At 41.2% G+C, this 13754-nt stretch overlaps 4 protein-coding genes across 7 annotated transcripts; 3 read left to right on the plus strand and 1 right to left on the minus strand.

Annotated features, from left to right (window-relative positions):
* Positions 1–1800: 1800 nt before the first annotated feature.
* On the minus strand, positions 1801–3543 carry LOC124057833 (beta-2 adrenergic receptor-like). The gene is made up of 2 exons (XM_046386397.1): positions 2376–3543; positions 1801–1923 (listed from the first exon to the last, which is right to left on the minus strand). The coding sequence occupies exons 1-2, from the start codon at positions 3308–3310 to the stop codon at positions 1872–1874; spliced, it is 987 nt and encodes a 328-aa protein (XP_046242353.1). The 5' UTR covers positions 3311–3543; the 3' UTR covers positions 1801–1871.
* Positions 3544–4966: 1423 nt separating this feature from the next.
* On the plus strand, positions 4967–7063 carry LOC124057822 (G-protein coupled receptor 15-like). Its single transcript, XM_046386390.1, has 2 exons — positions 4967–6227; positions 6423–7063. Exons 1-2 carry the CDS (start codon positions 5365–5367, stop codon positions 6460–6462), a joined length of 903 nt encoding a protein of 300 aa, XP_046242346.1. The 5' UTR covers positions 4967–5364; the 3' UTR covers positions 6463–7063.
* A 1418-nt stretch (positions 7064–8481) lies between these two features.
* Positions 8482–9669, plus strand: LOC124057797 (G-protein coupled receptor 183-like). 3 transcript variants are annotated; one of them, XM_046386357.1, is made up of 3 exons: positions 8483–8683; positions 9083–9385; positions 9470–9656. In XM_046386357.1, the coding sequence occupies exons 1-3, from the start codon at positions 8502–8504 to the stop codon at positions 9525–9527; spliced, it is 543 nt and encodes a 180-aa protein (XP_046242313.1). In that variant the 5' UTR covers positions 8483–8501; the 3' UTR covers positions 9528–9656. The 3 variants fall into 3 exon arrangements, with proteins under 3 accessions (XP_046242311.1, XP_046242313.1, XP_046242314.1); XM_046386358.1 differs by having other exon boundaries at positions 8485–8683; positions 9212–9385; positions 9470–9654; XM_046386355.1 differs by having other exon boundaries at positions 8482–9385; positions 9470–9669.
* Positions 9670–11681: 2012 nt separating this feature from the next.
* On the plus strand, positions 11682–12989 carry LOC124057805. Of its 2 annotated transcripts, XM_046386369.1 has the most exons (3): positions 11930–12019; positions 12283–12585; positions 12670–12989. In XM_046386369.1, the coding sequence occupies exons 1-3, from the start codon at positions 11985–11987 to the stop codon at positions 12725–12727; spliced, it is 396 nt and encodes a 131-aa protein (XP_046242325.1). In that variant the 5' UTR covers positions 11930–11984; the 3' UTR covers positions 12728–12989. The 2 variants fall into 2 exon arrangements, with proteins under 2 accessions (XP_046242324.1, XP_046242325.1); XM_046386368.1 differs by having other exon boundaries at positions 11682–12585.
* Positions 12990–13754: the final 765 nt, after the last annotated feature.

Below are 13754 nucleotides of genomic sequence, written 5' to 3' on the forward strand. Positions count from 1 at the left end.
TCACCAGTGAGAAATACATCAACCCTGATATCACTTTATCAGTTTGACTTGAGATAATAACTGTGATTCGAGACGTCACATTTGAACTCAAAGATAAAACTGATCAAAACACAACTGGTGGTCAGAGATATCAGCAGAAAGAAAAGGACAGAGAGAGAGAGAGAGATGGTCGTGGTTCCCAAAGTGGGCACCAGATGTGCGGAAGTGTGGGGATCTGCTGGCTCCACCTCTTAGCACAGAGGACCCAGACCAGCCCTCAGCCAATAGAAAACAGGATTCGACCTATTGATGGGTCTCACCTACATACCTCTTTATTTTTGGACCTCTCGATAAGATTACCTTGATGATCACCTGGCCGCAGATGATAATGAACGCTCGTGCCCAGAGCCTGCAAGCTGCTACAGTGACTCAGATCGATGTGGATACGGTTTCAGTTCAGTCTGCCATGCTTTATGCTTATGGTTCACATTCCATGCATATGGAAGTTATGGCGCCGTGCCAAAGGGCTCTCCTGCCGCTTTGTGGCTGCAGCGGGAACTGCGTCCTCTGCGGGCAAACGGCGCACTGAGTTGCATAATCAAGACGCACTGGGTGTGTTTCTGTGGGTATCAGTATCAGAGTCACACAGAAATTAAGTAGAGTCGACTAATCTCCTCTCATCAGTTTACCGTATATATACAAGTTTCTTCTGCGCAAGCTAAGCCTTCTACTGTCTATTTTCAGACCATTTCACAACTCATTAAAATGAGTTCTACTTTATTATATTAGCAGACTATATATACTTCCCAGCATGCATTTTGTGAGAGTTACAACCCCGCTGACGTTCTTCTTTTTTGTAGTTTCAACCAAATACAAAAAACGCGCAGTATGTCTTTAATACATTTGAAAATAAGCCATGGTGGGATTTTTCACAATGATGAAAAAGATTTGTATTAAATTCAGTCTCTACACCCCCACGCCTCCCAGCTTACTTTGAAGAGGGAAAAGAAAAAATGTGTGAAATGACAAGCCGACTCTTCAGACTGAGAAAATGTGAAAGGAATTTAAATGTCAATGGTCACACTATTGACTCAACCCTATCCCTTAAGGTTATTGAACACGTTTTCCAAAGTTTGGTTAATACAATTGGATTCACGAAAAAGAAGACTTTGGACTATGTATTCAGCTTACGTTAACGCAAATGTTTAACGCAGCAGCTGTGCTTATATGTTTAAGTTGAAGCAGACCCACATTTAATAACGTGGGTCTGTGTGGGCTACCATTTAGGCTACTATAGAAATCTGCTTAGGTAATGTGCAAGGAAGACAATACTGCTGAAAGATGTTAAAGGCTTAGCAGAACAAACAATAAGTCGACACGTTTAGTCGTGACATTTTTCACATTTGTTTCGGTTAAGGATTTTCGAGAGACTCTAATAGCCTAATAAATATGGTGACAAAAACATCATCATGCCTTAAAGTATTACACAAAGTTGGCACAGTTCAGTTTTAGTTATTGACAATCTTTAATTTTTATTTAGGAGTGCAAAACATAACAAATAGACTAAGTCTTCATTTCTTTTATTTCCATCCTTTATTTGTGGAACATTTAGACTAAACGATGAGCAAAGACCCGAAAGGCATGTTGAGAACAATAGTGGAAATTACAAAGGTGTAAAAAAAAAAAAAGAGTCGTTAGAAGCTCTGAGTACAAGGTGAAATGTTTCCAACGTTTTCCTAGAAAATAAAAGTCTGAGCTTGTCCTCAGAATTCAAAAGCTGGCGTGCATCCATATGGAAAAAAAATGGGGGAAAAAAGCCTTGATTAGTTTGCTTTTGTTGGCACTGGTTTCAAACAACGTGCACTTAGAAATCCATCCTTTCAGTCCTTAGGTTATTTACGCAGGAACTGTGTGTCTTTCGGGGCAAGTCGTCCAGGATGCCGCCTTACAAAGAGAGAGAGAGAGAGAAAAGTCCAGTTTCAAAATTAATCTATTCCTTCTTATTGCGAAAGCAACTCAACACTTAGGAGATTTGCCCTTTGGCATGCAAAAGGCAGCAAGATAAAGAATTCCCAGCAAGATCCAACAAAAAAAAGAATACGTGAAAGCATATCAGCCAAAACAAACGTGCATACTGAGCAAAGACAAATCGTGAAAAGTGGTAGACCTGTGGAGGGCCACTCAGAATATTGTCTGTATGACCCATATTTAGGTCTTAAGTGTCGTTCTGGGATCACGCAAACACAAATAATTCAAAAATAAATACCAAGATCTGTTAAGTGATTCTGGGTTCGTATAATTGTGTGAATTCTTAGAAACCTGAATTTAAATATCATGCAAGTCATCTTTGGTAACACGTGCACGTGCAGACCCCTCAAGCAGCATCAGCCTCTCACCTCCTTTTGCAGCACCCTCTCCACACCTTGGTGAGCAGCGTCGCTCTGAGCGCAGCGCACCCTCTGATGTACAGGATGGGGGTCAGAGAAGCATTAATTCGGGGCAAAATGCGAGTAGGGTCAGTGCCTTCATTTTTAAAGGTGAAACAGGGTGAACCAGTGAAGTTGCAGATCATAACATAACAGAAAATAGGAAGCCACGTCCCTAAGAAAAACGCAGCCACCACCAGTATGAGATGCACCGATGCGCGCTTGCTGTCTCTCTCCTCAGACGGGGGCTCCCTCTCCAGCTGGAACCTGGCAATGATGAACAGTCTAATATTCAGCCCTATCATTATAATCACCATGAATATGTTCCCCACAAACGTCCCAATGCTCGTGATCTTTTTGGCTACCCCTACTGTGACCATGTTGTGCACACCCACCATGAAGAAAGCGTAGACCCAGTATAAAACGATGACCATCATGGTCCTGTTTCGGGTCATGCGCTGCGAATATTTAAAAGGTTCCACCACTGCGTGGTACCTGTCCGCCTGCGCGGCCAGAATGGCCATGTAAGACAGCCCGAGAAATGTGGGTACGATGTGAAAGGTTCTCGTAGGGGAGTCGAAAGCATCCTTCACATCGAGCACGCCCACATAATAATAAGACACGCCGGTGCAGATGTCACTGAGGCAGGTGCTCAGCATGTACATGAAGCGGTTCTCGCTGCGCAGCGCCTGGTTCAGCAGAATGGACAGAGACACAGACACGTTGAGGAAAATGATGGCTGTAGCCAGGAAAATACTGAAGAGAAGAATCAGCACATTACCAAAACTGGTGAGCGGAAGCAAAAAAGACAAACGCTGGCTGCTGTTACTCATCGGTGCGGAGAAAACGTGTCTGCAACTTCTGTGTGTCTTTGTGTTGCACGTCTTCATTGCACAGCAAAGCATCTGAGGGGGTTTACGTCTGCTCTGATTTATCTAGGAAGTCAAGTTTGCAGGCAGACGTACACCTGGGTAATTCCCATGGACAACAAGTCAACAAGCCCCTGACAACAACACACAGAGGTCAATAACTTATTAAAATAACTGCGTTAACATGTATGATTCTACAACGTGACCAAATGGTGTTTATGTCATTACCTCTGTGCATTTGGTCGATTTAAATGTCACACTTTCATCACAACTCACAGTAACCTTTATACAAAATTAGGAGTTGAAGAAATATTTGAAGTAAAATGATGATATAATTTTGAAGGTGTGGGACAGCCTCCCTCTGGGTCAGCAGCCTCAGAACAGGCCTTTCAGCATGTGTGATAATCTACTCTCTTATTACAACACAAATATCATTAAGCCGTCTTTGCTAAATTTACTAAATCCTTCTCTTCTTACGGTTTATTGTTTAATGTATGCTTTTTAAAACTTAAAACTAAAGGTTGTCTGTCCTCTAATTCTTAAAATTTGTAATGTAGAGCCCTTCGACTTTGTGAAACATTTATCATACCGTTGGCTCCATCTATAATCTGTAATATGCTTTAAATGATTTTGAGCAGCAGGTTCCAAAGTTTGGGTTCCAAACACAAGGTTTAGTTTAATGTGCTGGTCACAAATGGACGACACTGAACTGTTTTTGCTATAATTGTTGATAAGAGGAAGCTTAGCTTCCTCTTGTCTAACGGTAGCATAAACTCTCATTGACAGGCAGGCAGTGAAAATCAGGGCCCTTTTCAAACATCTTAACACACATTTCATAATGTCTGCATATTGCATCATTAAAAAGATTGACTTTTGTGACTTTTATCAGTACTTTACTATCAGCTATGCAAATTATACCGTTGGTTCAATTTATCACAAACATTCAAAGTCAGCACGTTTGAAAACACGTTTTCATGGAAAAGAAAGATGCGGGAAATATGAAAAATAAGTAGTAATTAAAGTTGACAGAGAAATGAAGTGGAAATACAATATCTGCCTCTGATATGAGGTGGAGTAGAAATACAAAGTTGTACGAAATAGAAATACTCAAGTAAAGCACAAATACAAGCACAGTACTTGAGAAAATGTACTTTGCTGCATTCCATCACTTATTTCTACTTCACAACATGTGTGTCATACATTACGATTGACTACACTACATGTATTAAGTGTAAACTTGGCTGAAAATGAAAACATAAGCAACCTTTTACAGATTGTGAATGCATGTATTGGCACAGTGGAGACAAGTCTTTGGCCCTGTAGTGAAAACATTGGCCTCCTGCTCCCTCTAGTGGCTGAAAAACGCGCAAACTTTCGTCACCAATTGGGGGGTAAAAGGGCAGATTAAATGATTCAGTGACTTCCGAGAGGACAAACGCGGCAGTGACTTACTGCAATAACGTGTTAAAATAGTTTCACAAGTAATCAATGCTCAACTTGTTTGGAAACTTAAAAGAAAGTAAAAGAAAATACAAGCTGTTGTTGTTATGATACAATTCAAGGTCTATGTGTTGGATGTTTTCTATGATTGAAACGATCTCATCATAAACACATCTGGATGAATTATAAGGATCTCTTCTCACTACATTTTAATAACCAAAAATAAGATTAGAGGACAAAACAGCCATTTGTGAGAACAAAATCACCCTCCGTTACAACTGTCATAAAAATAAGGGAGACCAAGACAATCAAGTCATTCCTCGCTTAGTCTAGTTTATCTGGCTCATCCCGAAGGACTGATAGGCCAAACGTCAGGGTGAAAGGAAAGATTAGGCCGCACCCAATCACCAAGAAACTGCTATGGAAACCTCAGGACTCACAAACCAGTGACTTTTGATCACCATTGGGACTTCTTCTGTTTAGGTCTCATTTAGTCTTTCTATGCGTCCGGCATGCGTCAGTTCCACCTGTTAAGTTGTTTATGCTACAACTTCTGCCCTCTGGAGATCAGGAGGTTTGCTTAAATCCTGACAAGCGGCACCATTCATCCATAAATACAATGAACGCTCGCGTTCTGGAGGAGCTCCAGGATGCTCCTCAACGCCACCGTCCCTCTGTCTGTGGATTTCGACACTCCAGAGGACTTCCTCATCTTCATCTTCCACATCCTGTTTGCCACAAGCGCCGTGCTCGTCGCCGGCTCGGTGGTGATCGGGATCTCCTCCACCAGGTCTCTGCGAGGCCAGAACCGTTTCATATTCATGCTGAACACGAGTATCAGCGACACTCTGACCGGCTTCTCGGTCTACTATCTCGGCCTCTTCGACGTCCAAGAGGGGTATCCCTCGCGCAACGGGACGTACTACATTTTACCCTCATTTCTAGGAGTCAATGTATTAACTTTCCTCTTCGCTCAGTTTGACCGGTACTTCGCCGTGTGCCACCCGTTCTTTTACAACCGCTACATAACAAGGTCTTTTGTCATCGGGGTCTGTGCGTTTTGCTGGATTTACACATATACCATCCTCACAGTGCAGAACATGGTGCCTATCACAAAGGCGGCGCAAATAAACGCGTTCGGTGTAATGACTCTGCAGATTATAGTCCTCATTAAAGTGCTGATGACAGTTAAATTATACATCATAGCCAGGAATCATCTGGTGAGAGAGGCGCCAAGTGCTGAGAGAGACAACAAAAAGGAGTCACTGCGCATTATTGTGTTCGTGGTTATTTGCTTCTTGGCTCTGTGGTGCCCATCATTTGTCAATATAATAGTCAGACAGTTGACCAGGAAAGGTCTGAGGTTTAGGAATGAAGCCACTAACCTGTTCGCCATCATGGCACGCCTGAACGCGCTGGTCACGCCGGTGCTGTACGTGTGGGGGAGCCCGGCGCTGCGGGGGGCCGTGTGGAGGACAGTGTGGCGGAGGGTCTGCCCCTGGAGGAAGGCAAGGTGAGAGTGGGTTGGCGTGTTTGAAAATGTCACTGTACAGGTGTTTTCTATGCTGTCAAATGTTGTTTTCCTCCTATATGCATGTATGTATCTATTTATTTACAGTATTTTGGGTCCAATTTCGTGTGTGACAATGAGAAATACAACGTAGTTGCTTTAGGCCTAACTCTCTTTTTCTCTTCCTGTCTTTTTCAGAATTGGCTTTAACATTGATGGACTGAAAAACAAAATATAGCAGGCAGTATCAGCATCATCGATCATAATGTTCAGATTACACGGAAAGAACTCGAACAAACCGTACTGGGCAGCTGGTGCGTGTGGGAAGGTGTGATATCAAAGGTGAAATATGGACTGTGTTTGAGATTAGCTGAGGGCAGCTGGCAGGGTGTAATTGTTGTTGTTGTTGTTTGTACCGCTGCCACATATTTCGAGGACGATCCACTTTGTAGCAGAGATGAGTAATCCTGACATTAAATTTGAAGCGATGCACTGGTTTGCACACCTGTCATACTTGTCAAAAACAGAATAAAGTAAAATAACCTTTTTTTCCATTAACAACTGCATATGTTGCTTATCTTGAACTTAAAATATGGATTGCGTATTTTCATTTTCTGGAAAAGTCTTCATCTGCTAACATTGCAGGTAACGGGAGCCTCTGACGCCCTGCCCATCCTACATCTTTTATTTGAAGCTGTGGATGACATTTTAATTCAGATTTTTGTGCAGGAAGACTTGTGAAGTTAAGTTTAAGGTTAATGTGACTATTCTTGTTGAAGTAAAAAGAAAAACAACAACAGATGAATGACACGTTATAAATTGTAGACGTTTTATATGAAACCGCGTAAACATGTTTAAATTCCAGTTCAGTCGTAGCTCTGATGATGATGATGATGATGATGATGATGATGATGGTGATGATGATAGTCGCAGTTTTCAGGACCTTGGCCAGTTCCGTATTTTCTCAAGGTGGATCATGATAGTTGTGGTGTTAGGAGACTGAAGTGTAACCATATAACATCATTTATCTCATTAGTGCTGGAATGAAATAAAAGAGATTTATTTCATTTCATATTTTTTTTAAAAAAGAAATAAAGAAAAGAAAATCCAGATCTAATTGATCACACAGGGAATGAGCGATGGGACATTATCTATCATTAGTCTACGGGCTCATTATCTCCTCCCTTCCCCAAACATCATGAAAAATCTGATGTCTGCACGACCAAAAAACAATAATTTTAAAACGTTAGTACTACATTGTGTTGCCTTTGACGGTCCAGACAGACTATTTAATATTTATTTTTCACGCTAAAGTTCACTTTTATGCTGATCACAAGTATTTGTGTATTTATGTGCACAGGATTAATAATAATGTAATAATTTATGAAACACGTTTTCTATAGGACTGATAAGAAGGGCAGGATCATTTGGAAGAGTTCACAGTAACAAAGAGCTCCTCTGTCTGTCTGTCTGTCTGTCTGTCTGTCTGTCTGTCTGTCTGAGAGCTCACACAAACTGTGACTCAGCCAAATTTGATGATGACTCAGGCCTCCTGTACAGATTTATTTTAGGCCATGAAATTCAAAAAGTAAAATCTTCAGTCTTCAAGGAACAAAATCTTCAGCAACCGTGTTGTTCAAACCAATAAAAAGTGCTGTGTGCAGATGGTATCTGGAAGTGAACACATTCTTTCATTCAGCTCCTCTGGGCGACAAAAGCCATCATCTTGTGGTGAGTCAAGACTTCTGCTGTTAATCAAGATGTCACACTGCAAATTTCAGACCAGATGGGACAAAAAAATCCAGTATAAAGTGTGAGGGATGGGAGAAGGTTAATTCATGTTTGATAATATTCATTGTGTGAGTACATACTATTTGTTATTGGCTATAGTGATGTGCTTATGTTCAATAAAGAAAGACACGCATCTGGTGCATTTGAATAATTGGAAACAAATTCTTGATGTCTAATGTCACCCTTAGATATTTCTATTCAACGCCGCATATGTCTCACTGACATCCTGGAAAGGCCATGGCAGTGATTTCCACAAACAGTGGCCCTTATAGCCGAGCATATCAGTCTTAACACAGTGACACAGTAACACAACAGTTAAGATCAGTCACCCACACTGTTACAATAAGAATAAGAATGATCTGTATTTTGAAAGACAACATTACATCATGGCTCGTGCGGAAAAAACCCTACAGGTCACATGGGTGGAGGTTTATCAGCCAGCTGTATAAAGGCATTAAATTTAAGCCACTGCGCATTACTGAAACAATGCTCCTCTCCAACACCACAGGCTCTCTGACAGGAGCAGTGCCCCTCTCGGTGGACTTCGACAGTCCTGTGGATTACTTCGTCTTTATTTTCCAGATTTTATTCGCTACAACTGCTGTCCTCATAGCTGCACCTGTAGGCATTGCCATTTTCTCCACCAGAGCGCTCCGCCTGCAAAACAGGTTTATTTTCATGCTGAACACCAGTATTTGTGACACGCTGGTTGGGATTTCAGTGTTTTATCTGGGCCTGTTTGACGTTCAGGAGGGATATCCGCCTAGAAATGACACTTATTATGTTTTGCCGTCACTTCTTGGGGTAAACATAATGACATTTTTATTTGCGCAATTTGACCGGTATTTTGCTGTGTGTCATCCATTCATCTACGCGCGTTTAATCAGCCGGCAAGTGGTCATCTCTGCAAATGTCTACTGCTGGCTTCATGTCTACGCTCAGACGATCGTTTTGAAATTATTGCCACTTTCCAAATCAGTACAAGTGTATGTTTTCAGTATTGTCATCTTACAACTCATCGTGCTCACCAAAGTGGTCATGACTATTAAACTGTATGTTATTGCCAGGTACCAGGTCGAGAGAGACCCTCCCAGCGCCGAGAAAGACAGCAAGAAGGAGTCATTAAGAATCATCATTTTTGTTGTCATAAGCTTCTTGGTGTTGTGGTGCCCCTCTTTTGTTAACATCGTCCTCAGATTCCTCACAGGAGGAGGGCTGACGTTTAGGAATGAGGCCACTAACCCCTTCGCCATCCTGGCTCGTCTGAGCGCTGTGTGCACCCCGGCGGTGTACCTGTGGGGGAGTCCGGCTCTGAGAGAGGCCACGGTGAGGACCGTGTGGGGCAGAGTGTGTCCCAGATGCAGGAGGAGGTAAGAGGTTAAATGGCCCTGTGCCGCAAGAAAGATGCGGCTTTCAGTTCTCTTGCGCAATAAGCATGGCCGCTTGTCTCTCAGGGTTGGCTCCTGTTCCGTGAAGGGGGATGGCAGACAGAGGCCTCTAAAGATCCACTGACTGTCAAATGGGCCCGTGTTGACCGAGGACGCCGTCACTCCGGACAGCAGCAAACCAGAAACAAATATTCAAGTGTAATTTAAACATGGAATGAATAAATAGATAAATCGAACTAGATAACCAGAAGAATTAATTCTAGAGCTTTATAAGAGTATAAAATCTGTTGGAAATTGGGCAATAAGCTTTATCGATAATATTTAATCCTGTTGTTCTAATGGAGCTCAGAATCAATTCACTTTCTTTCCACATAAAGTAATGAATGTTTTGTTGTTTGTTTGTTTTTAACGAGGATCAATAATAATTCAGATCAGTTGCTTGAAAGTACCACAGTACAGTAGTCTGCTACAAATAAAACTCCTACAGTGAAAATGTTCTTAAAACTGTGTCATCAGGATAATGTGCTTAAAAATATTAAAAGAAACAATTCATACGCAATGCAGTAAGATGTCCCCTGTGACTGTTACACTATTATACAGTATATGATATCACCAGATTGTTGTGCCTTAATGTAAAATCTGGATTTGGCTGAGTAGAGTTGGTTGAGGTGGAGCTCATTTCGAAATACTTTGTATACGAATGAAAATAAGGATTATTTTCATTATGGATTCATCAGCTGAATATTTTCTCAATTATTCTACAGATTTATTTTTTTAAGGGTTCTGAAAATATCAGTGACTAAATTGGTCAGATAAGTGTAGTGGAGTAAAAAGTACAGCATATCCTTCTGGGAGGTAGTGGAGTGAAAGCAGAAAGTGGCAGAAGCATAAAAACTCAAGTAAAGGAAAAATACCTCCAATTCGGTACTTGCACTTATTTGCTTTACACCAATGACTAAAGCAAACATCGAAACATTTGGTCAATTTAAATGTCACACTTTCATCACAACTCACAGTAGCCTTTATACAAAATTAGGAGTTGAAGAAATATTTGAAGTAAAATGATGATATAATTTTGAAGGTGTGGGACAGCCTCCCTCTGGGTCAGCAGCCTCAGAACAGGCCTTTCAGCATGTGTGATAATCTACTCTGTTATTACAACACAAGTATCATTAAGCCGTCTTTGCTAAATTTACTAAATCCTTTTCTTCTTACAGTTTATTGTTTAATGTATGCTTTTTAAAACTTAAAACTAAAGGTTGTCTGTCCTCTAATTCTTAAAATGTGTAATGTAGAGCCCTTTGACTTTATGAAACATTTATCATACCGTTGGTTCAATGCGAGAAATATGAAAAGTAAGTGGTAATTAAAGCTGACAGACAAATGAAGTAGAAATACAATATCTGCCTCTGATATGAGGTGGAGTAGAAATACAAAGTTGTACGAAATGGAAATACTCAAGTAAAGCACAAATACAAGCACAGTACTTAGAAAATGTACTTTGCTGCATTCCATCACTTATTTCTACGTCACAACATGTGTGTCATACATTAAGATTGACTACACTACATGTATTAAGTGTAAACTTGGCTGAAAATGAAAACATAAGCAACCTTTTACAGATTGTGAATGCATGTATTGGCACAGTGGAGACAAGTCTTTGGCCCTGTAGTGAAAACATTGGCCTCCTGCTCCCTCTAGTGGCTGAAAAACGCGCAAACTTTCGTCAGCAATTGGGGGGTAAAAGGGCAGATTAAATGATTCAGTGACTTCCGAGAGGACAAACACGGCAGTGCCTTACTGCAATAACGTGTTAAAATAATTTCACAAGTAATCAATGCTCAACTTGTTTGGAAACGTAAAAGAAAGTAAAAGAAAATACAAGCTGTTGTTATGATACAGTTCAAGGTCTATGTGTTGGATGTTTTCTATGATTGAAACGATCTCATCATAAACACATCTGGATGAATTATAAGGATCTCTTCTCACTACATTTTAATAACCAAAAATAAGATTAGAGGACAAAACAGCCATTTGTGAGAACAAAATCACCCTCCGTTACAACTGCCATAAAAATAAGGGAGACCAAGACAGTCACGTAGAGTCAAGTCATTTCTTGCTTAGTCTAGTTTATCTGGCTCATCCCGAAGGACTGATAGGCCAAACGTCAGGTTGAAAGGGAAGATTAGGACAACATTACATCATGGGTCGTAGGGAAAAAACCCTGCAGGTCACATGGGTGGAGGTTTATCAGTCAACTGTATAAAGGCATTAAATTTAAGCCACATTAAGGAAACAATGCTCCTCTCCAACACCACAGGCTCTCTGACAGGAGCAGTGCCCCTCTCGGTGGACTTCGACAGTCCTGTGGATTACTTCGTCTTTATTTTCCAGATTTTATTCGCTACAACTGCTGTCCTCATAGCTGCACCTGTAGGCATTGCCATTTTCTCCACCAGAGCGCTCCGTCTGCAAAACAGGTTTATTTTCATGCTGAACACCAGTATTTGTGACACGCTGGTTGGGATTTCAGTGTTTTATCTGGGCCTGTTTGACGTTCAGGAGGGATATCCGTCTAGAAATGGCACTTATAATTTTTTGCCGTCACTTCTTGGGGTAAACATAATGACATTTTTATTTGCGCAATTTGACCGGTATTTTGCTGTGTGTCATCCATTCATCTACGCGCGTTTAATCAGCCGGCAAGTGGTCATCTCTGCAAATGTCTACTGCTGGCTTCATGTCTACTCTCAGTCGATCGTTTTAAAATTTTTGCCACTTTCCAAATCAGTACAACTGTACGTTTTCAGTATTGGTATCTTACAACTCATCGTGCTCACCAAAGTGGTCATGACTATTAAACTGTATGTTATTGCCAGGTACCAGGTCGAGAGAGACCCTCCCAGCGCCGAGAAAGACAGCAAGAAGGAGTCATTAAGAATCATCATTTTTGTTGTCATAAGCTTCTTGGTGTTGTGGTGCCCCTCTTTTGTTAATATCGTCCTCAGATTCCTCACAGGAGGAGGGCTGACGTTTAGGAATGAGGCCACTAACCCCTTCGCCATCCTGGCTCGTCTGAGCGCTGTGTGCACCCCGGCGGTGTACCTGTGGGGGAGTCCGGCTCTGAGAGAGGCCACGGTGAGGACCGTGTGGGGCAGAGTGTGTCCCAGATGCAGGAGGAGGTAAGAGGTTAAATGGCCCTGTGCCGCAAGAAAGATGCGGCTTTCAGTTCTCTTGCGCAATAAGCATGGCCGCTTGTCTCTCAGGGTTGGCTCCTGTTCCGTGAAGGGGGATGGCAGACAGAGGCCTCTAAAGATCCACTGACTGTCAAATGGGCCCGTGTTGACCGAGGACGCCGTCACTCCGGACAGCAGCAAACCAGAAACAAATATTCAAGTGTAATTTAAACATGAAATGCATAAATAGATAAATCGTTCTACTGCCAAGTTGATTGCTCCTGATCTTGTGCTGCAGTTTGTCCTTCATAGTACTTAGAAACCCTGTATATTATGACAACAATCTGTATATCGTTTTTATAGTATATCTGTAACATAGACACCTGTACATACCCTGTACATAGGGTAAATTACTGTATACCTGGCACTTACTACTTATTGCACTTCTGGTTAGATGCCAAACTGTGTTTCGTTGCATTGTACTTGTACATGTGTAATGACAATAAAGTTGAATCTAATCTAATCTAATCTAATCTAATCTAATCTAATGTAATCTAATCTAATCTAATCTAACCTAATCTAATCTAAATAACTCACAGTAGCCTTTATACAAAATTAGGAGTTGAAGAAATATTTGAAGTAAAATGATATAATTTTGAAGGTGTGGGACAGCCTCCCTCTGGGTCAGCAGCCTCAGAACAGGCCTTTCAGCATGTGTAATAATCTACTCTGTTATTCCAACACAAATATCATTAAGCCGTCTTTGCTAAATTTACTAAATCCTTTTCTTCTTACGGTTTATTGTTTAATGTATGCTTTTTAAAACTCTTGTAAAAGTTGTCTGTCCTCTAATTCTTAAAATTTGTAATGTAGAGCCCTTTGACTTTATGAAACATTTATCATACCGTTGGTTCAATTTATCACAAAAAACATAAGCAACATTTTACAGATTGTGAATGCATGTATTGGCACAGTGGAGACAAGTCTTTGGCCCTGTAGTGAAAACATTGGCCTCCTGCTCCCTCTAGTGGCTGAAAAACGCACAAACTTTTGTCAGCAATTGAGGGGTAAAAGGGCAGATTAAATGATTCAGTGACTTCCGGGAGGACAAACGCGACAGTGACTTACTGCAATAACGTGTTAAAATAGTTTCACAAGTAATCCATGCTCAACTT

This window comes from Scatophagus argus, chromosome 4 (assembly GCF_020382885.2).
Source record: "Scatophagus argus isolate fScaArg1 chromosome 4, fScaArg1.pri, whole genome shotgun sequence".
Taxonomy (NCBI): Eukaryota; Metazoa; Chordata; class Actinopteri; family Scatophagidae; genus Scatophagus; species Scatophagus argus.

Coding starts and splice junctions, on each gene's coding strand:
- LOC124057833 (XM_046386397.1), bottom strand. CDS start 3,310: ATGCTTTGCTGTGCAATGAAGACGTGCAACACAAAGACACACAGAAGT. Junction 1,924..2,375: donor AGAGGGTGCTGCAAAAGGAG/GTGAGAGGCTGA, acceptor TCTCTTTGTAAG/GCGGCATCCTGGACGACTTG.
- LOC124057805 (XM_046386368.1), top strand. CDS start 11,702: ATGCTCCTCTCCAACACCACAGGCTCTCTGACAGGAGCAGTGCCCCTC. Junction 12,586..12,669: donor TGTCCCAGATGCAGGAGGAG/GTAAGAGGTTAA, acceptor CTTGTCTCTCAG/GGTTGGCTCCTGTTCCGTGA.
- LOC124057822 (XM_046386390.1), top strand. CDS start 5,365: ATGCTCCTCAACGCCACCGTCCCTCTGTCTGTGGATTTCGACACTCCA. Junction 6,228..6,422: donor TGCCCCTGGAGGAAGGCAAG/GTGAGAGTGGGT, acceptor TGTCTTTTTCAG/AATTGGCTTTAACATTGATG.
- LOC124057797 (XM_046386355.1), top strand. CDS start 8,502: ATGCTCCTCTCCAACACCACAGGCTCTCTGACAGGAGCAGTGCCCCTC. Junction 9,386..9,469: donor TGTCCCAGATGCAGGAGGAG/GTAAGAGGTTAA, acceptor CTTGTCTCTCAG/GGTTGGCTCCTGTTCCGTGA.